The sequence below is a fragment of the Haliotis rufescens genome, unplaced genomic scaffold, assembly GCF_023055435.1.
Source record: "Haliotis rufescens isolate VD_foot unplaced genomic scaffold, xgHalRufe1.0.p SCAF_12, whole genome shotgun sequence".
NCBI classification, from domain to species: domain Eukaryota; kingdom Metazoa; phylum Mollusca; class Gastropoda; order Lepetellida; family Haliotidae; genus Haliotis; species Haliotis rufescens.
The window spans coordinates 42,752,157-42,764,776 of record NW_025963802.1 but is presented as its reverse complement, the minus strand read 5'-3'; the positions used below and the strand labels follow the sequence as shown (position 1 = coordinate 42,764,776).

Sequence of the window (12,620 nt, the reverse complement as noted above, 5' to 3'; positions counted from 1 at the left end):
CTGAAGACCTATTCTAACCCAGATCTTCACGGGTAACATTTGCATGTAATTTCATGGCATTTGATTGGCTCACCAAGCAATAGTTAGGAGTCATTATTGCAACAATTACCTGTAAAGGAAGTGACATGAAATGAAATCTACGACTCGTCATAGCAACAGTTACCTCTACACTGCATGACATCATACACCAGGAAGGGTAGTCTCAGTGAAGCCATGTACGGCACAAGTTCAAAGATCTGGCTGCCAAGTTGCTTTATTGTACAAGTAATGTTGACTTCCATGAACTCTCTCCTCAAGCATGCTAGTGCACTGATGAAGAGGCTGTGACAGAACAAGAAAAGAGGATAGTACTCAAATTTTATCTGGACATTTTATCATTGAATGATAAACCAACCTTCTTATATAAGACCCACCATTTGATATTCGGAGGCGGTAGGGGGATTATTGTTTGAGACGGGACATTTTGGTCACTCCTTCAAAACATGTAATGTTTCTTCTGTTCTTTGTTGGTTTTTTTGTTTGTTGTTCAAAGCTGTACTCAGCAATATTCCAGCATATGAAGGCTGTCTGCTAATAACCAAATCTGGACCAGACAATCAAGTGATTGACATCATGAGCATTGATCTTCGCATTTGGGATATGAAGACATGCATCAACCAAGTCAGCGAGCCTGGCCACCCAATCCTGTTAGTAGCCTCTTACGTCAAGTACAGTCGCCTCTTATTACAAGAATGGGTTGCTGTAGAGTGAGTGAGTATGGCTTTATGCCGCTTTTATCAATATTCCAGCAATATCACGGAAGAGGACACCAGGCATGAGCTTCACACATTGCACCCATGTCTGGAATCAAATGCGGGTCTTTGGCGTGACAAGCTAACGCTTTAACCACTAGGCTACCCGACTGCCCAAATCTTTTTCTCAATTCACAACATAGTCACAAGAAGAAATACCTTGTTACCTAATAATTTAGTCAACATAGTATCAGTCAGTATCATTACCAGTCAAAGCCATCAGCAATCTTGCACCTTTTCACGGCGACCAATTCGAATGAGGTGAGGTGAAATGGGGTTAATGTCGCGTCCAAGATTATTGAACTTATATAGCGACGTGCATGTACGTGTGTGTGTTTGTATGGCAGCTTGTACTAGTCCGGACTGATGCCGATTTATAGTGCTAGCTCACTGAGATACCATGCCGCATTTTAACATGAATACCCCAGTCACACACAGTATACTGACTCCGAGCCGACCAGTCTTTGTTTAAGCCCCTTAATGCGCCAGACAGGGTAACAACAAGTACCATCTTTTAACGTCTTTTGGTATGACGCGGCCGGGGATTGAACCCCGGACCTTCCGCTCTCCGGGCGGACGCTCTACCACTAGACCACGGAGACGGTCCAATTCGAATGAACAAAGGACATCAAAACTGTAAACTCACTTGCAGTTTTCCTCCACAGTTAAGAGGGTGGTGTTCATGGTGAACATGTAGGCAAAACATTTTGAGGAGGCTGGCTTACTCTCATTCTTTACTACAATCCCTTCACATTGTCCAGCGTATTCACCTGAAAAAACGAGAGATGATCTACCATTGTAAAATGACACCACATTCAATAGGTATTAAGTTTGATCATTACAATGAAGACAACTTTGATTTCATTTTCTTTCCACTTACTGCTGACCAGATGACTTCAGTTATCACATATACGTTATCCAATGTATCACAGCATACCATTACGACATTTATACCATTCAATGGTAATGTGATATCTGTATAATGTGAACGCTGCCGGTTCCAAATGAAATTTCCAGTTCGGACAGGAAGAACTCAATCACCCGATTCCAACAATAACAGAGTAACACGGCAGACTGTACCTGAACAGCTGTTTGCTGCAAGAGGAAAGACTGTCTGAAGGTCATCCAAAGTTGAATTAATGGCCTCTCTGACCTGCTCAACAGTGCAGCTGGCTCGGACACTTTCATACATGGCCGTCTGAACGCATTGTACTATTGCTCTGAAATTTATAAAAAATTGGACATGATTTGAATCAGACTCAAAATATGCAATTACCGGTAGTGCCACTGAGAGTGGTGAGTTCATTTTAAACAGCCAACACTTTGGGCTGAAACTTCAGGCATATTCTCCCATCATCAAGGGTTATAGCAGCTACTATAAACATGGCACTTCTGTCAATGTGATCACCCAGTCCCCAGTTGGCTACAGCAGTAGCTACTATAAACATGGCACTACTGTCAGTGTGATCGCCCAGTCCCTAGTTGGCTACAGCAGTAGCTACTATAAACATGGCACTTCTGGCAGTGTGATCGCCCAGTCCCTAGTTGGCTACAGCAGTAGCTACTATAAACATGGCACTACTGTCAGTGTGATCACCCAGTCCCTAGTTGGCTACAGCAGTAGCTACTATAAACATGGCACTTCTGGCAGTGTGATCGCCCAGTCCCTAGTTGGCTACAGCAGTAGCTACTATAAACATGGCACTACTGTCAGTGTGATCATCGAGTCCCCAGTTGGCTACAGCAGTAGCTACTATAAACATGGCACTACTGTCAGTGTGATCACCCAGTCCCCAGTTGGCTACAGCAGTAGCTACTATAAACATGGCACTACTGTCAGTGTGATCGCCCAGGCCCCAGTTGGCTACAGCAGTAGCTACTATAAACATGGCACTACTGTCAGTGTGATCACCCAGTCCCCAGTTGGCTACAGCAGTAGCTACTATAAACATGGCACTACTGTCAGTGTGATCAACCAGTCCCCAGTTGGCTACAGCAGTAGCTACTATAAACATGGCACTACTGTCAGTGTGATCACCCAGGCCCCAGTTGGCTACAGCAGCAGCTACTATAAACATGGCACTACTGTCAGTGTGATCACCCAGTCCCCAGTTGGCTACAGCAGTAGCTACTATAAACATGGCACGACTGTCAGTGTGATCACCCAGTCCCCAGTTGGCTACAGCAGTAGCTACTATAAACATGGCACGACTGTCAGTGTGATCAACCAGTCCCCAGTTGGCTACAGCAGTAGCTACTATAAACATGGCACGACTGTCAGTGTGATCGCCCAGGCCCCAGTTGGCTACAGCAGTAGCTACTATAAACATGGCACTACTGTCAGTTTGATCACCCAGTCCCCAGTTGGCTACAGCAGTAGCTACTATAAACATGGCACTACTGTCAGTGTGATCGCCCAGTCCCCAGTTGGCTACAGCAGTAGCTACTATAAACATGGCACTACTGTCAGTGTGATCAACCAGTCCCCAGTTGGCTACAGCAGTAGCTACTATAAACATGGCACTTCTGGCAGTGTGATTGCCCAGTCCCTAGTTGGCTACAGCAGTAGCTACTATAAACATGGCACTACTGTCAGTGTGATCGCCCAGGCCCCAGTTGGCTACAGCAGTAGCTACTATAAACATGGCACTACTGTCAGTTTGATCACCCAGTCCCCAGTTGGCTACAGCAGTAGCTACTATAAACATGGCACTACTGTCAGTGTGATCGCCCAGTCCCCAGTTGGCTACAGCAGTAGCTACTATAAACATGGCACTACTGTCAGTGTGATCGCCCAGTCCCCAGTTGGCTTGTATAGTGAGCAGTAGCTACTATAAACACAGCACTACTGTGAATGAAATGATAGATCAAACTTGACTTACTGGCATCGACTGAACTTAGGAAGTGTTTTATCCAGAACATTATCCAAAAACTTTCTGCAGACTCTTCCCAGAATGACCTTCCCCAGAAACTCCTTGTCCAGACAGGGAACCTTGATGTCAACAGCATTCTTGATGTAATCTGGTCCAACACAAATATAACATCAAATGAATACTAGTTGGTGTAATTGAATTGTTAGTAGAGATTCAAGAAATCACTATCAGTCAGTGAGTACCCTGTGTACCCTTCCCAACAAGCTGGGTATTAATGCAGCTTTGAATAAACCAACAGATTATCAACTCGTACATACCTGAGCATTTTGGTGCTGCTGGTAAAGATGTCGTTTTTAATGTTGCTAAAAGATCTGGTGTTCGTATCAAAGCAGTTGTGGCATAGTCAGGAAGAACTTTGTCAAAAGCCTCCATGTTGCAAGTTGGATCAGCATGAAGATTCTCCATACAGCGCACAGCCTCATAGTACGTCCTAGAACAGGGATATGGTGAATGTTTATTTACGCAACACAAGTCATTAATCATGGTTCATTAACAACTTTAGCCACTAAATTAAAAGCCTCCTTACAACCTCTGCAAGTCTGTGTGAATATTAGACTCATCCCAGCTCTTTCAATGCTGTGAAGGTGAAATGGGGTTTAACATTGCGTCCAAGATTATTGCACTTATATAGCAACGTGCATGCATGTGTGTGTGTGTGTGTGGCTGCTTGTACTAGTCCCGACAGATACCCATTGATAGTGCTAGCCCACTGAGATACCATACAGCAGTTTAACATGAATACCCCCTCAGACACAGTATACTGACTCCGAGCTGACTAGTCCTTGTTTTAGCCCCTTAATGCCGAGCACCAGACAGGGTAACAACAAGTACCATCTTTTAACGTTTGCTGACTGAAGACTGAATCTGGACCTGTCGAACCATAGAGTACAAAATCTTACACTTTTCTGGAGGTCACAAATCAAATCTTATTCATTTTCGCAGCCACTGTGGCCACTAAATCCACTTTCTTTGATAGGCATTTAGAAGTTGGAGGAAGTTAAGAGCTCTTAATTGTAATAAGGAAGTTGTTCATCCTTACTAAATCCACTTATTCGTCACCCCTTATCGATAAGCATGGAGGCTTATGCTGAGTGGGGCATAGGTCTTCTTTTAAAAAACAGAAACCTTGAAAGTTGTCCCATATCTGCAACTAATTTATTTCTTCATCTCCTATAATAAGTTGTCTGCAAATGGATCACAGACTCAATGTCAAGTCCACGATAAAGTAAGCAGCCTGACCCTTCAGACAAAAACTAAAACATGGAGCTTCCAATCAACACAGACATAAACAGCGGTTTCATACGAAGGTTATTTCAGTTTTATCCTTGTGATTGGTCTACATTGGTCAGTTATTACCAACTTTCTTCCATTTCCGGCCACCTCCATATTGGCACAGAAACTCAAACCAAGAAATGGTGTTGACTATGGTTGAGCATGTACACAAAACTACAATAAGAATCAAATTTTATTTTTTTGATGCTTCATATACAGCAATGTAAGGGAGCCCATTTTATGGTTGCAATTTTAAGTCAAGCATTCTCTCACAGGAACATGGTCGTCATGTGTATTCAGCTTGGTATCAGAATTGAGGTTTAGTTGAGATTTTTTGATGTGACTACAGCCAAAACAAGACTTTATGGCCTAGATGTAATAGAGGTAAGGTATTCAAAGGAATTACAAGGTTCAGGTAGTAAGGGACACATGATGATCACGTCATGGTGCATCTGACAATGAGACTTGGTTCCCTGAAGTGAGCGAGTTAATGTTAACATCTCACTCAACACTATTCCATCTACATTGTCGGCCTGTGAAAACGTGAATAATGACGTCTTCACCAGACCAACAAGTGATTGATAACATCCACCTGCTTGCCTGCCTGACCAACAGCCCGCCAGCCCATCCCCCCACCCACCCTGCTCATCCGCCCCGCCCACCCGCCCTGCCCATGGCTGGTAACTTTTGTGTCGGGCTGCATGAAATTTTCCTCAACTCCTTGTAGATTCTCAAGTAATTGTTTGCATTGTTTCAACAGAATCAGACACGATTTGTCTCTTATCTTTTGCAATTTTTCAATATTCAAAATGCCTGAATGCATGCAGGTAACTTTGAAGATGGGCAGAAAACACTTATGGGCCACCTAGTCCACTGTCATGTTGGGTTTTAAATTTATTTCCAACCTTGTGCAGAGGAGGAGGAGATGGGAACACTTCTGATAGCGGGACTTGTGCCTGTGGCCTACCTACAGGAGAGGTCGTGGGAAATGTCATCAGACAGACCAGACAGAACAACCATACAGAGGAGATGGGAACACTTCTGATAGCAGGACTTGTGCCTGTGGCCTACCTGCAGGAGAGGTCGTTGGAAATGTCACCAGACAGAACAACCATACAGAGGAGATGGGAACACTTCTGATAGCAGGACTTGTGCCTGTGGCCTACCTGCAGGAGAGGTGGTGGGACAGACCTGACAGTACAACCATACAGGGGAGATGGGAACACTTCTGATAGCAGGACTTGTGCCTGTGGCCTACCTGCAGGAGAGGTCGTGGGACATGTCATCGGACAGACCAGACAGAACAACCATACACCTGGTGAGTCCCTCCAGCTGGGGCTGTGTGGAGCTCAGGCACGCTCGACCATCAATCTGCTTCATGAACTCTACAACAGACAACATATATTTGTAGAATGACTGTCAGTGTGCAGCAGATGATTGCTTGAAAAGTCCCCATAATCCTCTGGACCTTTCACAGCATATACATACTTTTCTCAATATCAAAACATTCAGTTTGGTGAAAGGGATATCAAATTTATCATATACTTATGTTGATCAACATATATGAGAATAACTTTGAGTTAGTTGTTTTTTTCTCTGCATTCTGCTAACCAGAGGCGTTCGCATTGTGACCCTGTGTTTGTTTGTTTGTTGCTTAACATCGCACTCAGCAATATTCCAGCTATATGACGGCAGTCTGTAAATAATTGAGTCTGAACCAGACAATCCAGTGATTGATATCTACGCAATTGGGATCAATGACATGCATCAACCAACTCAGCAAGCCTGACCACCCGATCCTGTTAGTCGCCTCTTATGACAAGCTTAGTTGCCTTTTATGGCAAGCATAGGTTGCTGAAGATCTATTCTACGCCAGATGTTTGTGACCCTGTGGGTTTTGCCAAACTAATAACATGGCTGACCTGCATCCGGTAGGACTTTCCTCCAATAATAAGCTGATGTTTTTTTAAATACTGTCATGTCTAGTGATGTTTAATCTCAAATTTAAAATTTGTAATGACCAAGTTTAATTGTATGATCTATTCATTTCCCTGAATTTGCTGATTCGATACAATGTCCTTTTTTCTGCAGAAGACAAACACATTTTTATTGCAAATGTTAGGATTGTGTATGCACTAGTGATGTGCTTCATTCGCGATCGCATTATAGACGGGATATAGTAATTAGCATCGACTTTGCAGGCTTGTACAGGGGGGTTGCCTTACACATTGGGGTCGCTTTATAGACAGTCATATACGGTAACCCGACCACTCACCATGGCACAGAGTGAAGTTCAGTTCTGCTATAAAGAGGCGGCCGTACTTCTGGAGGATCATCGAGACGTTCTGGTAGGAACATCCCATACTCTCCATAAAGCATCCCATAGTGGCTGTCAGTTTGCTGAAAGCCATAAATAACAGTAATTCATTACATAAATATACAAATCCTACAACTTTGCAGAATTATGCATTAAAATGAAAACCATATAACCCAAAATCATTTTTTACCAAGTCCAAATTTAAAAGAAAACAGTAAAACTTTATTTAGAGTTCAAGATTTAAATATGTCTATGTGTTCAAAAATATGCCTTCCAAATGCCAACACTAATAATTTTACCTGCAAGCAGTTCCGTTCACTGTTTCAACCTTTTCGACCTTGACCTTGCACCTGTACCTCCAGATATAGTCATACTCGTTAACATTGAGGCATGATGGGTAATATGTGAAAGGGGCCACTGTGGATAGTTCAACTTCTCCACCTTCTGAAAACACATGCACAACCGGGTCAAAACTACTGTAAGTATTCGAAATAAACACAACACAGCATATCTGACAATGTTTGAACCAAACTAGAGACGGTGACTGAGTGAATGTGACATGAAAGGAGGCTCAAGTCAATGCTGGTTTTCAAAACTCACTTTCTTTCTTTGCCAACTCAAATTTACTGATGAATATTAAGCAGTTTGCCTATTACCAGGGATTTATTTACCTGCACCTTTCTTTTTGATGTTTGGCGTTCATATTCTAGCTATACGATGGGGTCCCAGACACGTATATGATTGTCTTGGGGGGTCCTGGGCATGGATATGGGCGACCCAGGGATGAAAAATGGGGGTCCCAAGGTGACCACTGACCCAACAATAACTAAGGCATATAGCATTTGTGAAACTTACCTAAACTATTATTATTATTTCGTCGTAATTCTACTTCCAATGACTTCATCAAACTCTCTTTCTCATCAGCATCGTTCATTGCGTTCTGTCAAAATTTTATCTACTGGGTTTTGTACAGCAATTCTCTACTTTTGACTCCTCCTCCTTCACCATACATCGCTCATAATGCCGCTTAAGCGTAAGGCATCTATGAATCACAAGCTGGTGAGGACTGTCGGAAAACATCAGAGAACTACTGCAAGTGGGACGTCATCTACAGCTACAGCACTGGGTGAGGGGTCCCAGGCAGGAATATGGGGGTCTCAGGCAGGAATATGGGGGTCCCAGGCAGGAATATAGGGGTCCCAGGCAGCAATATAGGGGTCCCAGGCAGGAATATAGGGGTCCCAGGCAGGAATATAGGGGTCCCAGGCAGGAATATAAGGGTCCCAGGCAGCAATATAGGGGTCCCAGGCAGGAATATAAGGGTCCCAGGCAGGAATATAGGGGTCCCAGGCAGCAATATAGAGGTCCCAGGCAGGAATATTAGGGTCCCAGGCAGGAATATAGGGGTCCCAGGCAGGAATATAAGGGTCCCAGGCAGGAATATAGGGGTCCCAGGCAGCAATATAGGGGTCCCAAGCAGGAACATAGGGGTCCCAGGCAGCAATATAAGGGTCCCAGGCAGGAATATAAGGGTCCCAGGCAGCAATATAGGGGTCCCAGGCAGGAATATAGGGGTCCCAGGCAGGAATATAGGGGTCCCAGGCAGGAATATAGGGGTTCCAGGCATGAAATATAGGGGTCCCAAGCAGGAATATAGGGGTCCCAGGCAGCAATATAGGGGTCCCAGGCAGGAATATAAGGGTCCCAGGCAGGAATATGGGGGTCCCAGGCAGCAATATAAGGGTCCCAGGCAGGAATATAAGGGTCCCAGGCAGCAATATAGGGGTCCCAGGCAGGAATATAAGGGTCCCAGGCAGCAATATAGGGGTCCCAGGCAGGAATATAAGGGTCCCAGGCAGGAATATAGGGGTCCCAGGCAGCAATATAGGGGTCCCAGGCAGGAATATAGGGGTCCCAGGCAGCAATATAGGGGTCCCAGGCAGGAATATAGGGGTCCCAGGCAGGAATATAGGGGTTCCAGGCATGAAATATAGGGGTCCCAAGTAGGAATATAGGGGTCCCAGGCAGCAATATAGGGGACCCAGGCAGGAATATAAGGGTCCCAGGCAGGAATATAAGGGTCCCAGGCAGCAATATGGGGGTCCCAGGCAGCAATATGGGGGTCCCAGGCAGCAATATAAGGGTCCCAGGCAGGAATATAAGGGTCCCAGGCAGCAATATAGGGGTCCCAGGCAGGAATATAAGGGTCCCAGGCAGCAATATAGGGGTCCCAGGCAGGAATATAAGGGTCCCAGGCAGTAATATAGGGGTTCCAGGCATGAAATATAGGGGTCCCAGGCAGGAATATAGGGGTCCCAGGCAGCAATATAGGGGTCCCAGGCAGGAATATAAGGGTCCCAGGCAGGAATATAAGGGTCCCAGGCAGGAATATAGGGGTCCCAGGCAGGAATATAGGGGTCCCAAGGTGACCAATGAGCCAACAATAACTAAGACAAAGTATTTGTAAAACTTGCCTTAACTATTAATGGATTTTATCTGGTCATTATTCAAAAGCTCTATGGAATGGTTGCCATGAATATACTGTGACCCCTAACAGGAACAAGCACCTAGGCAGGATATTCTAATTACCAAGGAATGTTAAGAATTAGTTTCTAAGGATAACATTTTCACAGACAACATTTATGAAGCAGAGTGTCAGGGTTTCAATCCCGCCTACCTGTGCACTGCATCACATCAAATCCATTCATTTGGACCTGGAAGAACGCCTTGTTTTCCACAGCCATGGTGTTCAGCTGGGACTTTTTACAGTTGTAGTTCATTCTGTTGAGAACCATGACCCCACAGCCCAACAGGTACTCATAATGCCTGTAAGGATCAGAGTTAATGTCAAGATTAGTGAGTGAGTGAGTATTGTTTTCCGCCGCTTTTAGCAATATTCAAGCAATATCACAGCAGGGGACACCAGAAATAGCCTTCACACATTGTACCCATGTCGAGAATCAAACCCGGGTCTTCGGCGTGACAAGCGAACGCTTTAACGAATAGGCTACCCACTGCCCAATGTCAAGATGAAATAAAACATGGTTGATACAGGTGATTCCTATAGGCTACTGTGATGTCAGGCTGCTTAAGTACAGCAGAAAATGGATCTAATGAACTACACGGGACTGGAGAAATCAGTTCGTTATAGGCCTATACGTTTTCGCTCGGAAACATCCACCATCTTCGATAAAACAAAACACAATACACGTACTTGACTTGTATTAGCAGTGATCACTTTATAGTATTCAATTGATAACAATTCATCACATTCATTTAAGAACATTCAATTCATAACATTTTTAGAACATACGGGGAGGATGTATAGTTGGTCATTTGCTGTGGGTTTGTTTTGCTGACTGCATTTGTGAAACTGCATAGGTTTAATGTTTGTTTTACAGACAAGATTAGTCCAATTACATGTACAGGTAAGTTTAACATAAAGCAAGTTTAACTAGTTAAATTGTCACCGCTAATTGCAGTCCGAAAGCGCTCGTAAAATCCCCAACCTCAGTCAGTCAGTCAGAGAGTTCACCATGTACGTAAATCTTAAGTGATAATATAGAGGGGATATAGTCTGGGATTTTGTAACAGTTTGTTGTGTCCGTGTGTTCACTCTCTCCATGTTCGTTATATCTGTGTTCTGCTGTAATGTCGCCAGTGATACACAGTAGGGATTAAACAAGGGTCTGCAACTAAGTGCCTGATGGTTACACATAGGTGGACACAAAATTGGCATCTTATTTGAAGTTATTCATTTTCTTCAAATCGGGTGTTTCATTCAGCATTTCATGAATCATGATAATGCTAATCTTAATATTTTTGAAAAACAAGTGACCATTGCAAAACTATAACATTACCAAGTTTCATAAATCTATCACCTTATTTAATAACCTGAAGAGGGGAATTTTGAAATATATATCCAATTTGAGGCTTAGAAATTCTTGTATTGATGAAAATAGGTTAAGAGAGCCAAAGTTTGCCTGGGGTTTATTAGTTGCAAATGCAAGCACATCAAGATGTGATTGCTCAAATAAGAGAAATGGACGAACACATCAAACATTGTCTGAATTGGAAAATAACCCAGGGTAAGGGCCACATCAATGTCTGTCTGAAGTTACTGTCCTTCTGATTTGTACTTACTTGCATCTTGACTCAACATCAGTTTCTGTTGAGATTTTTTCGATTGCTTCTGGACAACTCTCCGCAACAAAGCCAACTAACTCCATGAATGGAGGACAAGCTTGTTTCCCTTCACCTGTGAAACAACGATGGAAATGGTGGAGGGTCGGCATAGGTTGTGCTGATAAACTTGGTCAAATACAGAAGGAAATGTCCCCAAAATGATAAGGGACAATCATCAATACTCTTTAATGAATATGATGTGCATATTTGTTAACACTGCAGAGTTTTATCTAGGATTCTACACGAAGTGCCCTTGGTGGGCAAATTGAGAAAAATATTACTTATTTTGTTAAAAATTATGATTTTTTTAAAGTTATTTTCCCAAATTCTGAGGTATTTTAACTTAATTGAAGCATTTATTGTAAGTTTATGTTGAAAGATTTTGAAAGTTTGTGTTGTCTCCTGATATCAAAATTAAACCGTATACATCTAACTCGAGCACGAGCAAACTGTTGGCAAATGTACTCAAGGTCGAAATATTTCTCTGTTCCTGGCTTACTTTAAAAAGCGAATAACATTCACATCCAGTACTAGATAACATAGTAGTCCATTCTTACAAGATGTAACACACTGGATACTCGAGGATGGTCATGACTATGTTGACCTACCTGTTTTGAAGCATATTTCTGGGAGTTTTGTCTGCTTGAGAATGTTGCCTTTGTAATGTACTACTTTGTTCTTCACATCCTTCATGGAACACTCAAATGTCTTGCCGTTAGACACGGCGAGCCCTTTCATAGCTTCATACACACAAGAACTGAGGCCGTCCAGTATGCTGAAAGTGGGAAAGGAATTTAGTCCACTTGTCTCTGTATCATTTTCAGTAGATTTCCGGAATAATTGAAAATGTTATATTAACTTGTATATTCACATACTTATCCTATCTCACACTATGCATTTTTCCTTTCAGTTTTAGTGTGGAAAAGTTCTAGAACAAATCCTCAAAAAAAACATTACAGCCAAACATATCCCGACATCACCATGGTCACCACCTAAACAAATGGGTCTAATCCCACGCACAGTGCCCCACACAAGCTGACCACCTGATTTTACCAGATATATCATTCTCTTTCTTTGGGCAGACAGGCAAAGGTAACTGTGAGTGAGTGAGCGAGTTGGGTT

General features: G+C 43.2%; 1 protein-coding gene across 5 annotated transcripts in view; it reads right to left on the bottom strand.

The window, feature by feature from the left end:
* LOC124119039 overlaps positions 1-12,620 on the bottom strand; it is a 130,874-nt gene that overhangs the window by 94,882 nt on the left and 23,372 nt on the right. For all 5 annotated transcript variants that reach the window (XM_048393706.1, XM_048393708.1, XM_048393707.1 and 2 more), the window contains exons 7-17: positions 12,107-12,273; positions 11,457-11,571; positions 9,991-10,139; positions 7,613-7,757; positions 7,272-7,396; positions 6,255-6,381; positions 3,982-4,154; positions 3,674-3,812; positions 1,872-2,011; positions 1,438-1,561; positions 164-321 (exon numbers count right to left, since the gene is read on the bottom strand). In XM_048393706.1, the coding sequence (XP_048249663.1) occupies positions 164-321; positions 1,438-1,561; positions 1,872-2,011; positions 3,674-3,812; positions 3,982-4,154; positions 6,255-6,381; positions 7,272-7,396; positions 7,613-7,757; positions 9,991-10,139; positions 11,457-11,571; positions 12,107-12,273 (1,562 nt within the window). The remainder of the gene's footprint in view (positions 1-163; positions 322-1,437; positions 1,562-1,871; positions 2,012-3,673; positions 3,813-3,981; positions 4,155-6,254; positions 6,382-7,271; positions 7,397-7,612; positions 7,758-9,990; positions 10,140-11,456; positions 11,572-12,106; positions 12,274-12,620) is intronic.